This window comes from Gopherus evgoodei, chromosome 2, assembly GCF_007399415.2.
Source record: "Gopherus evgoodei ecotype Sinaloan lineage chromosome 2, rGopEvg1_v1.p, whole genome shotgun sequence".
NCBI lineage: Eukaryota > Metazoa > Chordata > Testudines > Testudinidae > Gopherus > Gopherus evgoodei.
Window position 1 is genome coordinate 88,330,718 of NC_044323.1, and position 18,263 is coordinate 88,348,980.

Genomic DNA, 18,263 nt, shown 5'->3' on the forward strand with positions numbered 1-18,263 from the left:
CAGGATTTTTTTGTCCCTCAATGATCTCTCTCCAGTGCTTGGCTGACAGTTCCCCAGGAGCTTACTGTCTTTTTGAGAGTATGCAGATATTTGTGCCTCTAGGAGATGGTGTTGATTTTTCAAAGACAAACTCTTGGACATACATGACTAGGTAGTATGTGTGTGTGTCATCGTACTGCCAAAGCTTATTATAAGATTTTGATACTATAAATATCCTGATTTTCCTTGAGGAGTTAAGTATGATAAAATCATATTTTAAATTAAGTTTTGCAGCCATAAACTTTATAGACATGTAAATATGTTATGCAGAAGGCCCTACTTCAATAGTGGGATGATTGTCAAAAAATTGCGCTTGAGTTGCGGAAAAGCCATGGAAAATTGTAGAAACGTAATAATGGACCTAATTATTTGTGATAATAAAGTCCATTATTACTTTTCCATGATTTTTCACTGTCAGCTGCATGGGGCTGAGAGTGGGGGCCCCCCTCTATCAAAATTGAGGTGGAAACCTAATATTACAGAATCTACAATTTCTGCAATATTGCAAGTTAAGTAGGGCCTTACATACACACAGTTGGGTCATCCTAATAATTTTAACTTTGCTGACCAGGAAGGGAGAGAAAACACCGATACCCTAATGGGCCTTTAAAAATCAGTTTAATGTAATTTGAGACCACAAACTCTACAATGCCTTAATAGTACCCATATGGTTATTGCATGGTGTCTTAAGAGGGCAGTGTTAATGGAAATGCTAACCATGCCATTGCTCAATGTGTTTGGGGTTCTTTCAAGTTTAACCTTAACTCTGGATATTTTTGTGGGTTGGAGGGAGAGGAAAAGAGGGGAAAGATAATTACAACATCCCTGTAATTGTATTTTACCCTAAATTATTGATAATGGTATCAACTCCATCTTGACACAGCTTTGTCTGGGGATATAAAATATGTCATCTCTTATACTTTATAATAATCACAAGCTACAGAAATGATTACCGTGTAACTGAAATTACAGGTGGAAAAGGTGTCCTAAACTGCTCTCCCCCCACCACAAGTGCAGGATAGACCCAGTCAGAGGATGTATTGGATAATAAAGGGCTACTAGATTTGATCTTAGCCAAAAGGCCAAGAGGTAGATTCACTGGAAGACACTGCCAGGGTCTAGCTGGATATAAGAATGGGTTTTTAAAAATCTGCAAAACAGCTTTTTACTTTTTCCTTCCTTTATTCCAGTGCTTTTATACAAAATCTTGTCATCATCACCTGGGAGAACACACACTCACAGAAGGCACCCTCTGGGCACACCACCTCCTGTATTCCTCCTTGTTTTCAATCTGCCCCCCTGCCCAAGGCAATTCTGAACAGGGATTGACAGGTCACAACAGGTGGGTTTTTTTATTTTGTTTTTTTTTCCCTCTCCAGTTTGCATGTTGAACAGTTTAGTTAGCTCACTGAACACACCATCCCTTCCTGAGAACACTTGTGTGACAGTGGGAGCAGATAAGGTGTATCTGCAAAACAGGTTTCTCTTTAGAATGAATGGGTGGGGATTATGAAAATGTCAACATAGATTAGGCAAATATTTGTCCTTTCTCCTTTCTTCCATTAGGAACTGTTAAAGCTGCGTCAAAGATTTTTAAAGCGTGAAAGCCTTTGAGCTAAAATGGGAAATGCCACTGGAGAGCTTCATCTGTTAGTTTGCTGCTTCTGGATGAGCGTTAGAAAGTGGTTTCTGGATTTCATATTTACATAGGTAAGGCTATTTCTCTCTCTCTCTCTCTCTCTGTGTATATATATTATTTAACTATTATAACCTTCTGGTGTAGGGCTATAAAAATGAGTGAGCCTCACAGTAATGTTTTACTACTTTCCCCTAACCTTTATTAAAGCTATGTTTGTCTTACAAATATATTATAGATATCCCACAGCAGGCAGAAGGGTGATGCCAAGGAAAATACTTTTTGAAGGACCAAATCCTTTATACACTAAAGTGTGTTATGCATCTAGTGCAGTATGAATGGTGCAACCAACTCACTAGTGATGGGAAAGACTGACTCACTAGTGATCTCACATGCTGTCAATTAGTTGTCTATGGGAAATTTATTGTTGTTTCTATCTCAGATCTCTTTGACTGAGAAAACTACACCACTTAGTGATTAACTAGTGATGCTAGTAATCAAACACAAGATTTTTTGACTCTCCAGCAATGCATTATTACTTTTTTATATATAAGGTCAAATCCTAAATCAAACCTGTCTATTGTACTATTTTTTCTCAGTTTCCATTCAGTCCTTACTCAAGTAAATTCTCACTGACATCAATGGACCTTTGACTGAATGAGGGATGCCCATAATATGGAAGATGTAAGCAAAGTTGATTAGACTATACATATCAAAACAGAATAAAATCCTTGCCCTAAGAATTTGCAATATAAATTCACAGACAGCAGAGTTCTATAGAGTCATTAGCACGCATGGGGCCTGATGCAGTGAAATTTACAGCAATGGGCAGCTTTCCATTGATTTCAGATCGCTTTGGATCAGGCCTGTAATCTCTCAGATAAACTGGGAATGGGGGGGGGAGCAGTTTAGGACACCTTTTCCACCTGTAATTTTAGTTACACTGTAATCATTTCTGTAGCTTGTGATTATTATAAAGTATAAGAAATGACATATTTTATATCCCCAGACAAATCTCTCAGATAAACTGGGAATGATTTTAGGGAAAAATCCTATCTACTTCTTCACTTAAACTCAAAAGGACTTTTTGCATGTGTAAGATGAGCAGAAGTTTGATCCAAGGGGAAGAGGGAAGGTGCTTGTTAAATATTCACAAAAACAAATCTACCACATAACTGTGGTATTTAACATCTGATTCTGCCACTCTTACTCACATGGAGTAGGGGGATTAGTCCAAGGACTGAATAATTAGTCCTTATTCAGATAAGGCTATCTGACTTCTGATCGACTTACTTAGACTGAAAAGTATCTTGTTCCACATACTCTCATTAAAGCTAGTGGAGCTGCTTGTGGACTGGGGTGCATGAGAAAGATCATCATATATCTGCCAATATAAGTAAGGATGGCAGAAACTGAGCGTACATGTCCTGCCTTATTCATTTTGGACACCAATCAAAAATAGTTATAGTCACATAGCCAATGCTGGAAATATAAGCCAGTGTTTGCCTGCAATGGGCCAGTGGGAACAGATGTTGGCAAGGAAATAGAATACTTTCCAAAAATTTATTATTATAAATATTAATGAGTGCAAAAATATTGTAAAGTTAAGTTCTACTTTGAAAAGCAGCCTTATAGAAATGACATTGCAGGGTTCTATGTTTATCTCTGGATTAAATCTTATTTTTCAGTTCTGTGAATTTAGCTTGGGTTCTGAGAGTCAAATTGTGTTCTTTCTGACTCTGGCAGGAATAAAAATAAAAACAACAGGCCAAATCTTCAGCTGGTGTAAATGTGTTTAGCTCCAATGAAGTCATTGAAACTACAGAGATTTATACCAGTTGAGAACACGGCTCTCTGCATATAGAATTTAGCAAGTGCGTTGATTTCAGGGAGACTAGAATAGCCTTTCCCATAGAAGTTATGCCTCTGCAGGACTAACAGAATTAAAAATAACCCAAACATTTTTTTCTCACTCAAGTAAGTGGCTATATTTCTGAATACACACGGGGAACTGATCTATTGAGTGGTGGATCTAGACTAAAGTTATTTCAGAGGTGTTGGGGTAGCACCTCTCTCAATGGATTATCCACTCAGAGTGACGATTTCATTTAACTAATTTGCCATGCTACTAGAGTTTTAAAAGTTTGTGTTACCATCTAGTAAATTTGCCATTCAAAAAAACCAGAACCAAAAAAGATGCCTGCGGGAGCATTTCAAAATTAATTTCATAGCAATGGAAAATGGGGAGGAAGGAAAGGACTCTGCTTGTGGGACAGGAGTATTGGAACTGAAAAGTTGGAAGTATGAACCCAATAAATTTTCAAGCACGTATGTTAGAGGGCCAGGTTCTGCCTTTGCAGATGACAGTCAACACTTGCCAATTTTGCCTGCGCTATATTGAAAAGTTTACCTCAGTATTTGCTATATTTCCCTGTCCTTGCTAGAGGGGATACCTGGAATGCTGAAAACACCAGACTAGACATGCTGGCTAGGCCCAGCTGTGCATTGGGGGTGAAAGCTCTGCTGCACTGCATTGGGGGAGAACGGGGAAGCATTGTGTAATAGGGAACTCCTTCGTAGGCAGGGGGAGCTCTTGTCCTCCTGCTGTACCGCTTTATAGAGTCCAGCCTGCCTTCCTCTGCTGTCTTGTCCTGATTTATGGGCCAGTGTGAAGGGAAAGGAGGGCCATGTCCTCTTTGCAGTGCTGTGTGCCCTGGAAGAGTAGCAACAGAGTCACTACCCTGAATGCAGTGTCTAATTGTGCTTTACTCAGACCATGCAAGGGTGAAGGAAGGGTCTTTGGGTCCATTCTTTCCCCCATTCTTCCCCACACTGTGTGCTCACCTAAGGGCCTGGCAGAGGGAAAATCCTAATGAGGGGAAGTTATCACTAAGGCCGTGGGAGGTGCCTAAAATGGGCACTGGGGTATCAGAAAGTCTTGGTCCTGTAAGGTGCCAAGCACCTCTTGAAAATGGCACTGAGCATCTCATGAGGGACATTCAACACCTTGCTGGATCAGGCCCTAAAGTGAATGTTTCAGCAGCCAAGTAGATCCTCACATCTGAGAACTGGGCCCACAATGTAAAGTAAGAGGTCAGCTAAAAAACAAACAATAAAACCCCAACCCTTTCGCAAAGCTTCCTGCTCTTTATTTTCTTGCTGTATTTTCTCAGTAATACAATAGCAGTTGACTTTAGGTTTCTGGAACTATAGTTTCAAAAACACATGCTGGGCTTGGCTTGGTGCCAGCTCCCAGGTTTAGAGAAGAATGAAGAGCAAAACACATCTGGATGGGGAGGAGGAAGAAACATATAGGGTCTGATTCTCCTCTCACTTGCACCAATATAAACAGGGAGCAAATCCCCGGAAGTCACTGGAGCTACACTAGTGTAAAACTGGTTCCTGGTGAGAGGAGAATCCGACCCACTCTTTATATATCAAGCAATTCTCTCCTCTCCCCTTTCTAGCTTTTTCCATGTCAAATCTCAGCAGACTTGCTGGGCTGGATGAGAAAACCCACTTGTTGCAGATAGTGGTGATCTGGATTCAGTTATGGTACTGGGGACCGTGCATTTGAGGGCTAGGCTTCCCAGACAGAACACCATGCAGTAAGTGGCACTCTGCCCCAAGTCAGTATGGAATTGATGTCCTAGGATGGCATTAGGGGTCCTATTCTCTCTTGGCATATTCATCAACTGGAATCCTGACCTCTTCTGCTCACTGAAGATCCGATGACACTTTTTATTCAAGTCAGGATGTCTAAGCCTCATGTCCTGGTCAATTTCCAAGTCTGGTAATTACATTTTACCTCCTTGAATCTCCCCTGGAGTTTCACATGTACACAAAAGTCCTCCTTATCTGTCCTAAATTGTTACTCCTGGGGGAATTCTGCGCCATTGTGCATGCACAGAATTTATGTCCCCTGCAGATTTCTTTGCTTCCCCACAGAAAAATGACTTTCTGATGGGGAAGCAAAGGAAAGCCACAACAGTGATCATGCGACCCTCCCCAGAAGTATGTTTCAGGTGCCCAGGGCAGCCAGCGGAGAGATAAATCACTGTGGGGTAGAGGATGGGACTGGGGAAGACCTGGCTGATGACCCCTACCCTGCGCTGGGCTCAGCTGCGAGTCCCAGCTGGGCTGGGGAGGAAGGGACTCCCTCTTCCCCTGCACAGCATCTGGGGCTGGGTCAGACCCACCTCCAGATTTCTCCCCCAGCTTCAGGAAGTTTTCTGCATCCATCACTCCTCAGCTGCAGGGGTAGGGATCCCTGTACAGGGTGCTGCTCCCCCATGACCCAACCCCGTGCATCCAGACCCACTCATACACAGACCCTCCCGCTGAGCCTCATGCCCTCACACTCAGAACTCACTCATGAGCCCCACTCTCCATGCACCTGGACTATCCCGATGAGCCACCCAGATCCCCCCCTCCAAGTCCCAACCAGCTCCACCTGGATCCCCACCCCACTAAGCCCCACTCCTCATCTGGACCCCCTCACTGAGTCCCCCATACCCAGACCCCACTGCTGAGTTCTATCGCCCCCCGATACCCAGACCCCCCAGCTGAGCCCCAACCACCTTCACCTGGACCCCCCTGCAGAGTCCCATTACTGTTGCACACAGAACCACCGAATGAGCCCCTGTGCATCCAGATCCCCCACATACCCTGATCCCCCATTAAGCTGCCCACACCCAGATTGCCCCACACAGAACCCTCTCAACTCACACCTGGATCTGTCGACACTAAGCCCTCCACACTTGGACCCTGCCTTGCTGAGCCCTCCTGCCCACATTTGGTGCACCTGGCATAGAGGGGCAGGGCTCTGGGGTGTTTCTGAGACAGGCCCAGTCCTTGTACTGTGTCAGGGTTGGGTGCCGCCTCACTGCGGAGTCCATGTGCCAGGGAAGAGCTGCACAGTGATCTCCAACCTCTGTGCAGTCAGTGGCCTGTGCTCCCCAATGCCATGCTGGAGCCTCCACATTTATTTGACAAATAAAAATTGCAGAATTTTAAAATATTGTGCACAGAAATTTTATTTTTTTTGGTGCAGAATTTTAAACTTTTTGGTGCAGAATGCCCTCAGGAGTAAATAATTGTGATATAGTCTTGCTTTACATTCTGAATCAGCTGTTCTTTTCCCAGGGCTAGATTCTGCACAGCTCTTCTGTGGCTCCAATGGTGTATCTGAGAGGGAAGGGAGGAAGGCGCCTTCTCTGCCTTGCATGGCACATGTAAGGCTTGGGCAGAATTGCAGCCCTAATGTACTCCTCTGGGGGAAAACAGTACCTCAAATGGTGCAGGGAAGGGGTGGAGATTAGCCAGCCATGGCTCTGCCCTCCTCGCTCCACCTACATTGGCAAAGGTGGTTGGCCATGCAAAGGAGATCATGCTGCAGCCATTAGTGATGCAGCAGTTTGTGTGCTCCCCTATACACTGGGGAACTCGGGGAGGCCCCCCGCTTTCTGCTTCCTTTGGAGTGATCTGACTGCTGTGTTCCCAATGCAAAGATGGCACAATCCAACCCCAAGTGACTAAACAGCATTTTTAACCAAATGTCTGTATAAAATTTCTTTTTAAACTGTGTCAGATCCTTTGAAATGAGAAACTCTTAATAGGTTCTTGTAATAACTGACAAATTTGGGGCCCAGTTCTGCTCCAGTTGAAATCTGTGGGAATTTGGCTATTTACATCAATGGGAACAGGATTGGACCATTTATATCTGGTATCACATGGAATAAAAATGATGTGCTGGACTTAATGACTATAATGATGGCTACATTTTAGTTGATAAACAGAATTACTAGTAATCAATTATGTGCCATTTCTTGTTGGGGCAAATGAGTTTTTCACTTTGCTATTTGCTACAATGCATTCAGATTGGATCCTGTAGCTCCGTTTAAGGGATTTTGCATTTTATTCTTGTAGTTCATACAGCATCTTGCACACTGGGGTCTTGGTCTATCTCTAGGGCTCCTAGGCATGATGATAATTCCAATAACAAATAACAATAATAAAAATACAACTTTGCCACTTTTCATTTCCATTCCAGTATTGACAGAAATCTAGTACTTTGAAAATATCAAATGATTTATACAACCTTGGTGCCAACTAGCTACTAAATTGGAGGAAAAAAACCTGAAACTGCAATTCAAAACTACATATCAGTAGAAATGTCATTTGCTGGTTACAGACTCTCAAGTATGATTAAATGTACCCGTTACTTAAGAATCTGAAACCTACATCCTTTATTTCAGCTTTTGCATTCTAAGTACCAAGGCTGGTCTACAGGTCTGGCTTCTTTTACTTGTGAGCTTTTACATGGATGTTCAGGTGCTCTGCATCCTGAATATCAAGTTCTGTGTCCTTCATTGCTTGTGATTGTTTGCAATGCAAATGCGAGGGTTTGTATCAAAGAGAACCATATCCATGGTAACCAAATGAAGACAAGTTTGCATTACTTCCTTAGTGAAGTGTAATCCTTCCCCTTGTGAATGTGCCAAAGGGTCACACTGTGTTAAAGAGACAGGAATACATTTTTTTAAAAATAAAGGCAAATAAAGCAGTTTTTGCTTTTTTTATTTGTCTCAGTTTTCTCTCTCACACACACCATTCACTCTGTGATTATTATTTTTTAAAGTCTGCTCATCATTAGAACCTAGACTGGACATTGTTCCTACTTTTCTTTGGCAGGGAAGATAAGCAAACAATCATCCATCTTAGCTGTCAACTCAAACACCACTTGTTGGCAAACAGCCTTTCTTGGCCCTTCATGTTGGTTTTTTTGTTTGTTTGCTTGTTTTGTTTTTTTGGTTTAATGGGGGTTGGGGAACTGACCCATGAGCACAAGTTCCTGTATCTTGGTTTTCCAATCTTTGAGGGAGTAGCACAGCACAGATGTAGATGCACCCAGACACCAATTCCATTTTATTAACAGCTGGAGCAAGCCATACAGGTTAGATCGCAGCTTACTGTTTTTATTATACTACAAAATGCCTTCTGTTCTTCCAATTTAAAGGAAAAAATGCTGTTTTGTTTTTATTTTTCTGGTTTAAGTTCCAGTTAAAAGAACTGTAGCCTTGATTTCTTTAGCTTTTTCCAGCCTTGTAGATTGTACTTGTTTGAGCAAGAAATGTTATTAATGAAGGCAATGAAAACTGGTCAAATGAAATGAATTGCTAGACCTTTGAGGTTGTTGCTTTTGTATTAGTTGTTCTAGTTAACAGGTGATAGCAAGTTTCACAAGTTATGAGCTCTGTGGTAAATTTTCAAACTTTGCCTTTCATGACAATATTAAAGAGGTTTAAAATTCAACTATTTCTCTCTGTACAGTTTTACACTGTGTTTCAAATGGAAAATTTTGGGAATGGGGAGTGCTGTTGGTTCTTATCATCTGCTATGCTCCGTCTTCTCAATTAAGAGCTAAATCATTATGATTAAAATGTGACATTATGATATGATTCAGCTCCCGTCACAGAATTCATTCACAAAGAGCTGCATTGATTGTCTTACATTGCACTAGTACTTATACTTTAATAAGAACAGGAGTGAAATCCTGGCCCTACTGAAGTCCATGGAAGTTTTGCCATTGACTTCACTGTGACCTGTAATTCACCCAAGATTTTTATCTACAAAATCATAATAAAAATAAGGCATTATTTGATTTTTTCCCCCATTTTGCGTAATTGCTGTATTTTTAAAAAAATTTCTATTTCATACCATAGAATTATTTCATATTATTATTATTTTAGCCTCCAGTATATATTTTACACTTCTACAGCAGCGTCACGTAGGGATTGCAATACGCTTAACAAACAATTAATTTAGCCTAACAATGTTTCTGGAAAATAGTCTAGTATATGTGGGGAAATCGAGGCACAGAGGACTAGAGTCACAAAAAGACATATTACCTTACTGCCGCTTTAGGTGCCTAAATCATAGAATCAGGCCCCCACTGGGAATCTCATAGCTCCTGCTCAGCTGCCCCTGAATCTTGTAGGCATCTAAAATTACTGAGCCTAAATTTTTGTAGTTAACAGTCCTTAGACACCTACTTTTCTGCCTCTGAGCATGTGCACTGCAGACCACACCAGGTATCCAGACACCTAAATCCCAGCATGATGCACACACTGGGAGAAGACAGGTGTTCCTATGCCTAACTCACTTGTGGGACAGACCTGTTCACTGTGCTCTAAGCTCACTTACTGGATCAGGTCCCTGAAGGCAAGCTTACACAAAATGGCCTGGAGGTTGGGGGAAACATGGAGGAGTCATCCCTCATAATTTTTAGCCCAGTGATTAGGGTACTCACATGGGATGTGGGAGATCCCAGATTCAAATACCCCCTCTGCCAGAGGGAGAGAATGGATTGGAACAAGGATCTGCCACCCCTCAGGGATATTCTGATATGGAGCTCCCTTAGCCTCTCCTTCTAAAATTGTTCCACTGTGTACGTAGATTGGCTGTTGTCATAAGATTTCTATCATCTTGGTCCGCCTCCAACCAGGAAATAGGTTCCAGAAAATTAGTCCCTTCCAGTTTTAGATATGAACCAAAACTGTAATTGTGGGCTCAGATCCAGAAATTTGAAGCTGAAACCCTCTTCCAATTCAAATTTGGCAGAGAGAGGCTTGAATTTGAGATTTCAGTGTGATCCCGTCTCTAGGGCTAGATTGTGACCAGTTCTGCACAGGTGCCTGGGGGTGGGGAGGGGAAAGGGGGTGCAAATAATCTTTTTTTACTCCCCACCCTTCTGGGACTGGTCACTGCTGGTGCTCACCTCCCTGGAGCTGGCAGGGCTTTGGTAGAGGAAAGTGCATGCTACAACCTATGTCATTTCCCTAATACTCCTGACATTGTGCATCCTGTGTCTTCTTTCTTTTTTTGCTAGGTTACGTATATTGTGCTGCATTCACCTGATGGACCTATATATTGGAATATAGAGAAGAGAGAAGACTAAAGATGATGAACATGATTCTATTCTATAAATACTTTCCAAGTAATAATGGCAAAGGCCATCTTTGTGGGGGGGTTTCCTCTCTCTCTCTTTTTTTTTAAATCCTTCCTAAATGGAGGTGATCAGTTTAGAACTATATGTAGTATTCCACTTACACATCCCAGGATACATAACTTGTTCTGTGATCCCAACACATATCTCTGAAAATAGCATTGGCTTTTCCCACAATGGTGTTGGATTGCAACAGTATGTTTAGTTTGCTCCTATAATGCATAAACCATTCTAGGCCCAAGAATATGCTCGACTGCTTTGCTGAATGGAGATGGAATTACTAATGTGTTTAAAGTTAAGCCTGTCCTTAAGTGCTTAGCTGAACTGGAGTGTCTGTGACTTGCTGCTGACTTCTAATCCGTTATCTGTGTGATGTATGTTACTTTCCTAGGAGCTTAGCTTTCCATTTATCAGTACTGATTTTCATTATGTGCAAGCCACTGTGTTGCTCTTGTCCTGTAGTTTCTGTCCTCCTGTGTTTTATGCAAACCCCTCTATTTTACTGTTATCAGTTGATTTGATGATTGTTGAATTCTATCCTTTCTCCGGATGGTTAATAAAACATTAAATGATATCCATTCCAGAGACTGACCCTTCCGGCACATTACTTTTCCATTTGAAGATATTTACATTAATAATTAGTCTCTGTTTCTCAACTAATTTCTAGTTTTCATACTTGGCAAGCATTTATCTAATTTCTTTAAATGTTTGTCAATGTATACGTATTGCACACCTTGATGAATGAAAGGAGTTCCAGAGTAACTTTTTTTTTGTGTGTGAAATAATAATTTAAATATTGTCAGTGGCAAGGAAAATGGGGTTGCTAAGTGCTGGCAACTTTAAGTGAGATTGATCATCCTGAAAACTTGCCATAAATTGTCTGCACATTATTTCAGATGTGTTTATTTGTTTACTTTGTGTAGTTAAAAACCTGTGTACATAGCTCATTCACAAGAGTCTTTAACTTCTACCTTGTTGCCTTCCTTGTGAACAGAGTCTCCAAGATGTTCCCAATGTGTTTATCAAATGAACAAAATACGCAGAACATGGAAACTAGCCTGTCATTCATTTCATCGACAGATTTGCAGAGCTAAATTTACTTCTGGAGATCAATTAAATTAAAACACACAGATGATGAGTGGCTCTGGCACCCAAACTGTGATCAAGAGGACTCTCTTGTCTGAAAAGATGTACCTTAGCAGATTAATTATTATGTATTATAATTAATAGGAAATCAAAAGGAGCTCTCCCACTATCCATGGAAAAGAAGTTAATGTTGCTAAGAATAATTAAGGCTAATGGGAGTTACCTATATACATCTCCAGATATAAGGCTTGATTCTCTATTGCCCTGCAGCTTGTGTAGTCATTTACATCAGGGCAAAATGGGTACAATACACTCCAGTTTGGATTTGGTAGTATTTTACACCCATTTTGCCCAGGTAAAAAGGACTATACAAGGTGCAGGAGAATCAGGGCTCTGGATACAAAACTTGAAACTAGGCACATTGAACTAAGCTATATCTGAATTTTTGTCCTTCACCTTCAGACATTCTGTGTCACAGCATCTCACCTTCTGTTTCTGCTGGAAATGATGAAAAAAAAGAGATCTCCTCTCCACATTGTAAAAGGTATCAGAGGAGTTGCCATGTTAGTCTGGATCTGTAAAAGCAGCAAAGAGTCCTGTGGCACCTTATAGACTAACAGAAGTATTGGAGCATGAGCTTTCGTGAGTGAATACATGCATCCGACAAAGTGGGTATTCACCCATGAAAGCTCATGCTCCAATACTTCTGTTAGTCTATAAGATGCCACAGGACTCTTTGCTATTGTAAAAGGTGTGGATTTACATCCTTTGTGTGTCTCACTTTCCAAGCATTTTTTTTTCCTGACAAGCATAAGATTCCACTTCCTTGCAGACAGTAGTTCCTGTAGTCCCATATCTTCAATATGGGCTCAAGAGCGAGGAAGGCTGTGTAGCCTTGCATGAGTGTAAGGAGAAGTTAGATCTCCCTGCCTTATATGCTGACACAGCCTCTACAGAGGTTGGGCCTGTAGGCATAGGGCTAAGGGGGCACTGTATGCCCACTTCTCTGCCTTTCCCTCCTCCCCTGCCTAGCAGGTAAGCAGAGATGGAAAGTCATAGCTCTGTCCTTCACCCTTGTCTCCTTGCAATATGTTGGCCAAAACTGTTCACATAGAGAAGACCTCACATGTATCCCCCTAAACAGTGCTATGTTTCCAAGGAGGGAGAGAAGGAGGTCACTCTGTACCCAGTGTGATTACTCCGGATTATCTTCACTTGGAAACAGCCAAATGTTTTTTGCTGTAAGGAATGTTTTATTTACTTCCCTCACAGAGTGCTAGGACTGGGATTGTGCACAAGGTGTGAGTGTGTGGGAGAATGTTTCCTTTGTTCTCATCTTCCCTCTCTCCATCCCCTTCCCCCACACTATGTCCCTCTCCATTGCCTGCCGTAATCTGGACAAAAGGAGTTTGAATGGACTAGACTCCCTCCAAGAAAAGGAAGGAGCACACTGGCAGCACAGCATAGGGAAGCATAAATAGAGGACTTCACTCTCTAGTTCTTTCGGAAGCACCCAGGTCACCTTAGAAAGGAAGGCACTCAATGGGTAGACCAGGTCATGTAGGCCAATGTTCCATGAATGAGCTTCAGCCAACAACAACAACAAAAGTGGTTTAAAAGGATGTTAAGAATCCCAGTTCATTTACCTTAAAAGCATCCGTAAAAGACAGACAATACAGGGGGATTTTTTTACAATCTAGTTACAGATACTTTGCTGGGTAGGCTCCAGCCTTTTCAGTTACATTCAGTTCCAGGCTTATTGTGTGTAGTTCTCACAGAACAAACATTGGAAAGGATCTTGTTCTAACAGAACAAACTTTGAAAGGAAACTTTGAAAGCGTCACTAAACTGCCCTACTGTTGGCTACTATGCCACCTGATGGGCAGATTCTCTGCCCAAGAAGAGGTTGGATTTCCTGGGGGAGACCATGGATAGAAATGAAGTGCCTTAGCCAAGCAAGGAGGCGAGACTTTCCCAATGCTTGCTAAACTGTGCCTTTCTCAAGCCAGTATTGTCATTGACAAAGAAAAAAAAAATTCCAGATTAATTTAAAAAATGAGAGAGACAACCTAACCAATGTTCCCCTTCCTCTCCTTTTCTCTCTGTCTCTTATGATAAAAAAAGCTCTTAAAAGCTGCTCTTATGTGGCTTAATCCTCTCCTCTCTTAAAATCTCTGATGCAGTCTGGCCTCCATCTGGCATCACACACACACTGCGAAAACAATCTCGTTGAAAATGTGATTCATGACTACAGTGCTCTTTGTCAGAACGTCGCTTCATTGGAGCGCTTGGGCAGATTGAACAGCAGCACTTGGAAGGTTGAGTCAGGACCACTTTTTTTTTTTTTTACTGCAGACTTAATGGGTGATTTGCTGGACTGAAATGTGGAAGGTTAACAGCTGAACCATGCTAAGCCTGGTAGAGAGTAAGATGTGCCTGCAATGCCCATGGCAAATATATTTTAAATTTGTATTACAGTAGCACCTTACAAGACCATCTGAGACCAGGGATGCATTGTACAGGACACTGTACAAACACATAGTAAGAAACAGTCCCTGCCCCAAAAACCTTACAATTCAAACATATCCGCATTACAGACAGGGAGCTGAGATGCAGACAGGTGAAGTGACTTGCTCAAGTTCATACAGGAAGTCTATGGTAGAATCAGGCATTGAACCCAGGTACCCTGAATTCCAATCCAGTGCCTTAAATTCACTGTGGAAATGCAGGCCTCTTCCACTTGAGCTAAAGGATGAACTCTGTCTATAAGTTGCTATAGTGTAAAACAGCCAGGATTTGTTAAATATATTAAACATGATTTTCTTTGTATCTGTTTTCTTAGCTCACAAACTTGCACCCTGAGATGGCTTCAGAGTCTTACTGTCATGGGACCAGCACTACCTTTGAAATGAACAAGAGGGATATCCTGTTATTTGCCAAGGCATCATGGACTCACCTGGATGAAGATTCTGTGACTCCAACTGTAGTAGACAACCCTCTTCCTCTTTCACAGCTTGGTGAGACCGAGAATGGCATTCCTGGGATTCTTAAAAGCCTATTATGACAGAGGATAATGGCATTTTTTCTTGCACTGTAGTGGCTGCACTAATGACATGAGTACAAAGGCACACACTGCACTAGAAGTAAGATCAGGCTTATAATCATATAACTATCTTGAAATAATCGTGTCATTTTACAATAATTCCACAATAGCCAATATGTAAACAATTACACAGTGGAAACAATTACACAGTAATAAGCATTAATACTATTGCATTATCTCCTAATAACTCTGGTGATACAAGTTATAAACAAGAATGTCACACAGTTTTTCAGTACCAAAGAGCCTTAAGTGGGGAGTATATGAATGTACAATAAAAGCAGACCTTTTATTTTTATTGAGTTTGCCTGACTGCTATATTTGCCAGTTTCTCCCATTAGATTGATCCCCAGTCTTGTCCCTTCTCTATTCTATATTTCATTTCTAGTTATTTTAAGGTTTTATGCTGTCACCTATCACCATAGAATTTGAGCCCCTTATGTAAAACTTGAGAGGAATAGCAAAGTCCTTAGTGGGCATCATGGAGTCCCTGGCACTTCTCCTTTTTCAGGGTGTAAACTCCCTTTCAGTAAGTTTTTGTTTTGTGACTTTTTAGATTTTATTGGTTTACTTTTTAAGGCTGATTTGTTTCAGGGTATTTTTTGGTTAGTTGATGTTTATTGGCTAAAAGAGGTATCAGTGTTTTATCTACTATTTTAAAACTATTTTGTTAATCCCAAACTATACACTGCGGAAATGCAGGCCTCTCCCACTTGAGCTAAAGGATGAGCTCTGTCTATAGGTTGATATATTGTGAAACAACCAAGATTTGTAAGATGTATTAAACATGAGTTTCTTTGAATCTGTGTGTGTTGTTTTGGGGTGGGGTTTTTGTTTGGTTGTTGTTGTTTCCATTTTAGGCCCTGATCTGTTTGTGTGCCTGTACAGTGGGAAAAGATGCAAAACAAACCTAGGCCTTCTTTACATTCATGTTGCACTGGTTTAATCTGAACAGGCTTTAAACTGATTTAGGCCTGGTCATACTAGGAAATTAGGACAATATAACTATGTTTCTCAGGGGAGTGAAAAATCCACACCCCAATTACTGGTTTTGTTAAAATTTTATTTTTGTTGTTTTTCTGACCCTCTCTTATTTATATTTTGGTGAATGCAGTATCTAACATCTGACAGTGCACAAACTTCCATGGAATACTCTTTCAATGAACTTGAATCCTAATACCCTAACTAATTAAAGACTCAGTGGTGACAGCTAGGCTATTTTTTAAACTGATGATTTATCTGAACATCAAGAAACAAATTAAAAAAAGCATTAATACATATTGTATTGTAGCATTTTTAGCGATTAAATAATTATCTCTCTGTGCCTCAGTTTCCCCATATGTAAAATAGGGATAATAATCCTTCCTTTCTCCTACCTTTTATTCATCTTCTCCATTTAGATTGCACCATTTTGGGGGCAGGGACTGTCTCTTACTATGTTTTTGTATAGTGCCTACCACAATGGAACTTCATTTACAAAGAACTCAAGGTATTGAAATGAAATTAGTGGCAGTCTTTCCCCGGATAGCTTTTACAAATTCTGGGATTAATGGCACTGGGAAATGAAGCAGTTCAGTCATGTAGTAAATGGCTATAAACAAATCAGAAATTGTAGCCAATGATCCTATATCTTTTTTTTATCATTATTTTTAGAAGATTCTAAAGAAGAAAATATTCGCCACTGGCTGGATTCTGGGTTCTTGTAAGTTTTGGTCATGTTATTGAATAAGTATTTGCTGCATCCTCAAATTATGCCTGTGCACTTACTGATAGCAACAGTAGAGCTGGCCAGGAATTTTCCATTGGGATGATTTTCTGATGAACAATGTAGTGTCTGAAAAATTGAAATTTTCTGCAGGAAAATTGAAATTTTGCTGAAAATTTTTAATTTTCCATTGGAAAAATCAAAACTAAATATCTGATTTTTAGGTGTGTTCAAAATGTTTTGTTTTGAATCAATTCAACATTAAACTATATTTCCCTGTTATGGTGCATTGCCTCATGGGAGTTGTAGTGCACTTTCCCATTCTCTCATATGGGTTGGAGGGGCTATACTTCTGTTGAAATGTTTTGTTTCTACAGAAAATGGCAAAGTGAAATGTTTAAACATTTCCAAATCAACATTTTTCAGAATATTTTGTTCCATGAGAAAAAATAAGATTTCGCTGTTTTATCCAATTTGTGATGAAAACAAATATTGGAATTTTCCAAGGAACATAAATTCTGAATTTTGCTCAGTTGTAGCCAATAGCACGGACTAGGTATTTCAGTACCTAGAACTACATTCTGCCTCTTCATAGAATTGCACCAGGGAGAAGGAATGGCACAGCCTTAAGAACAGTGTCTGGAGGCATGGTGTTGAGTATAAAAGGATGTAAGAAGCCTGCCAGCACCTTCTAGGCTTAGTGTGGGCAGGACCATCACCATGGCCTGTCCCACCCAGCCATGCCCCACGTGGTCATTTAGTGCAGTATTGCAAGCTAGTGACCACCCCACCGCACATATTGGATCTAGTGGGAACCAGATTATGGCTGCCTCCGGTGTGGGTGCACTAAAAAGGGTAAGTCTTTGTTCAGCCTCTTCCCTCGCTAGTCCATGTGGACAGAGGAAGCCATAATTTTAGTCTTTGATAGATTTAGGACCATAAACCACAGGCTTTACTTAGGCAAAATTTTCAGGAACTTAAACAGAGGCTTTGTCCGTAGCAAGGGCTGCAAGATTGGACCCTTAGTGCTTAATTAAGGTCTCTGAATGTTGGGGAGTGGGGGAGGGGGCATGTACTGGTAAAAATTAAGTTGAGCACAGGGAATATTTTCCTCACCACCATACATACATGGCAGCTCTAATTACATTGAATGCCTAGTGCTGTACTTTTCTATGACACTACATCCCCCAGCCATATCTATTTAATGAAGGAGCAGCTGAGTATCATGCTTTTTATGGAGATTTAATTCCTTCTTTTTTAAAAACCATATCTTATATTTACAGCTTATCTACAAGTGAAGATTTACAACAAGGCAGAGAAAAAGCAGGTAAAACGATAAAAAATCTGGGAGATCTGCCTCTCTGGGCAAAGGATTAACTAGCGCCTCCATGATTAATAAACAATCAGTAGAGATTTCACCATTTGTCTTGTTCCTCTGAAGAGTTGTACATTTGTACAATACTAAAAGGCACAGCTCTCCATTTGTCTTTGCATCTGCTGTGTAGAGCCTTTCATCCATAGGTAAACTTTCCGTTCCTTCTCCCTCTGGAGTCTCAATCAGAAGACCCCCAAACTAGTACTCAGCAGAGTCCTCTTTAATCTCCAGATCCTCAGTGGATGTAAATTTGTGTATCTCTACTCAAGTTAATGGAGATATCGATGCAGATTTCTACCAGTGGATGATCTGGCC

At 40.9% G+C, this 18,263-nt stretch overlaps 1 protein-coding gene across 7 annotated transcripts in view; it reads left to right on the top strand.

Annotated features, from left to right (window-relative positions):
• Nucleotides 1–1,653: 1,653 nt before the first annotated feature.
• ITPRID1 (ITPR interacting domain containing 1) overlaps nt 1,654–18,263 on the top strand; it is a 73,646-nt gene continuing 57,036 nt past the window's right edge. For 2 of the 7 annotated variants that reach the window (XM_030551311.1, XM_030551306.1), the window contains exons 1-5: nt 8,466–8,630; nt 10,566–10,673; nt 14,611–14,785; nt 16,522–16,570; nt 17,857–17,900. In XM_030551311.1, coding sequence (XP_030407171.1) covers nt 14,632–14,785; nt 16,522–16,570; nt 17,857–17,900 — 247 coding nt within the window. In that variant the 5' untranslated portion in view covers nt 8,466–8,630; nt 10,566–10,673; nt 14,611–14,631. Of the gene's footprint in view, nt 1,750–8,465; nt 8,631–10,565; nt 10,674–12,128; nt 12,313–13,958; nt 14,087–14,610; nt 14,786–16,521; nt 16,571–17,856; nt 17,901–18,263 lie in introns of those variants that run through there. The other 5 variants (XM_030551307.1, XM_030551309.1, XM_030551310.1 and 2 more) reach the window with 5 other exon arrangements.